At 28.6% G+C, this 1,318-nt stretch overlaps 1 protein-coding gene across 1 annotated transcript in view; it reads right to left on the bottom strand.

The window, feature by feature from the left end:
- Positions 1-1,318, bottom strand: part of LOTGIDRAFT_175206 (hypothetical protein) — a gene marked incomplete at both ends in the record, with an annotated part of 25,094 nt that overhangs the window by 1,952 nt on the left and 21,824 nt on the right. Inside the window, one exon of the mRNA XM_009055830.1 lies at positions 3-101. Within this exon, the coding sequence (XP_009054078.1) occupies positions 3-101 (99 nt within the window). The remainder of the gene's footprint in view (positions 1-2; positions 102-1,318) is intronic.

Raw genomic sequence — 1,318 nt, 5'->3', positions numbered from 1 at the left:
ACTTTAGGCGCTTTACACATTGGTCTTCTAAGCTTCTCATTGCCATCGATGGACACATAACCTTCTTACACCCTTTCTGTTCACATACATGGTTCCATCCTCTGAAAAATATAAATATAACAAATTAAAATTAGACCTGTACGACACAGATCTGTCAGATTCCGAGCTGTTAAACATTTTCATCTATTGTAACTATTGTGTTATTTAAGGATTGAATGTAGAATTTTTTGCGTTTCTTTTGCAATGCCATTCATGGAAGATTTAATACTTGATAACGTCCATAACTCCAATAAACGCAAAGAAAATTAAAATTCAATTGAAGAAATAGCTTACATTTAACAAGCTAAATAATTATCTTTAACTGACATTTAAAAATAGATAGAATATTAATAAAGAACACTATTATAGATATGTTACTCCTTCCTTTGATTTTAGCTACGTTTCATTTCGCATACAGGAATCTTTATTGCCCCTTATCTGATGTACATTTGATTTGATTGAAAGACTATTATGACAGTTGTATTTTTCTGTTTAGGGTTATGACCTAGTTTACACCTGTTATAAATGTATTGTTGACAGTATTACATAATCCTTATAACACCCATCCTTATAACACCTTTATAATCTCTGTAATTAGAGTATAATTTATTTTAATAAAGTGTTGAATTTTGTTTTTGCATAGTGATTTATTTATTGCTTTAAAACTGTAAATTTGTTCATTATCAAACTTTTCGAATTTTTTCTGTGAGATGAATAGAAGTCAAACTAGACCTGTTCGCTACAGATCTGACAGCTTCCGAGCTGTTGTGTATACGTTCTATTGTAACTATTGGGTAATTTAGGAATTGAATATAAATTTTTGCGTTTATCATGCAAGATTTAATATGTGACAATCTGACGTCCATATCGCCAATAAACGCAAAGATTCAATCAAAGAAATAACTTATGTTTAGCAAGCTAATTAACATCTTAATGTGACATTTACACGTAGCTAGAACACTATAATAAAGAACACTCTTATAGTACTTCTTCCTTAATTTTGCAACGCTTCAATTCACATACAGGAATCTTTATCAAGCTGTTGACTTGTTACATAACCCTTTTAACACTGATTGTAGAATTAGTCTTATTAATAATTAAAGTATATTTAAAGTAAAATTTGTATATATGTATAATGATTGATAATGTTTTTAAGCTGTGAATTTGTAGTTATAAATCTGTTCAAAAATATCTAAATAGCTAAACTCGAAAGCTGTAAATATTTTCTTTTAAAAAATCAAGTGTTTAACTTTAGTTATATTACAGGGATAATAGACTG

This window comes from Lottia gigantea (genome assembly GCF_000327385.1).
Source record: "Lottia gigantea unplaced genomic scaffold LOTGIsca_252, whole genome shotgun sequence".
NCBI classification, from domain to species: Eukaryota; Metazoa; Mollusca; class Gastropoda; family Lottiidae; genus Lottia; species Lottia gigantea.
Note: the sequence above shows the minus strand (reverse complement) of the source record. Positions and strands in the feature narration are given on the sequence as shown.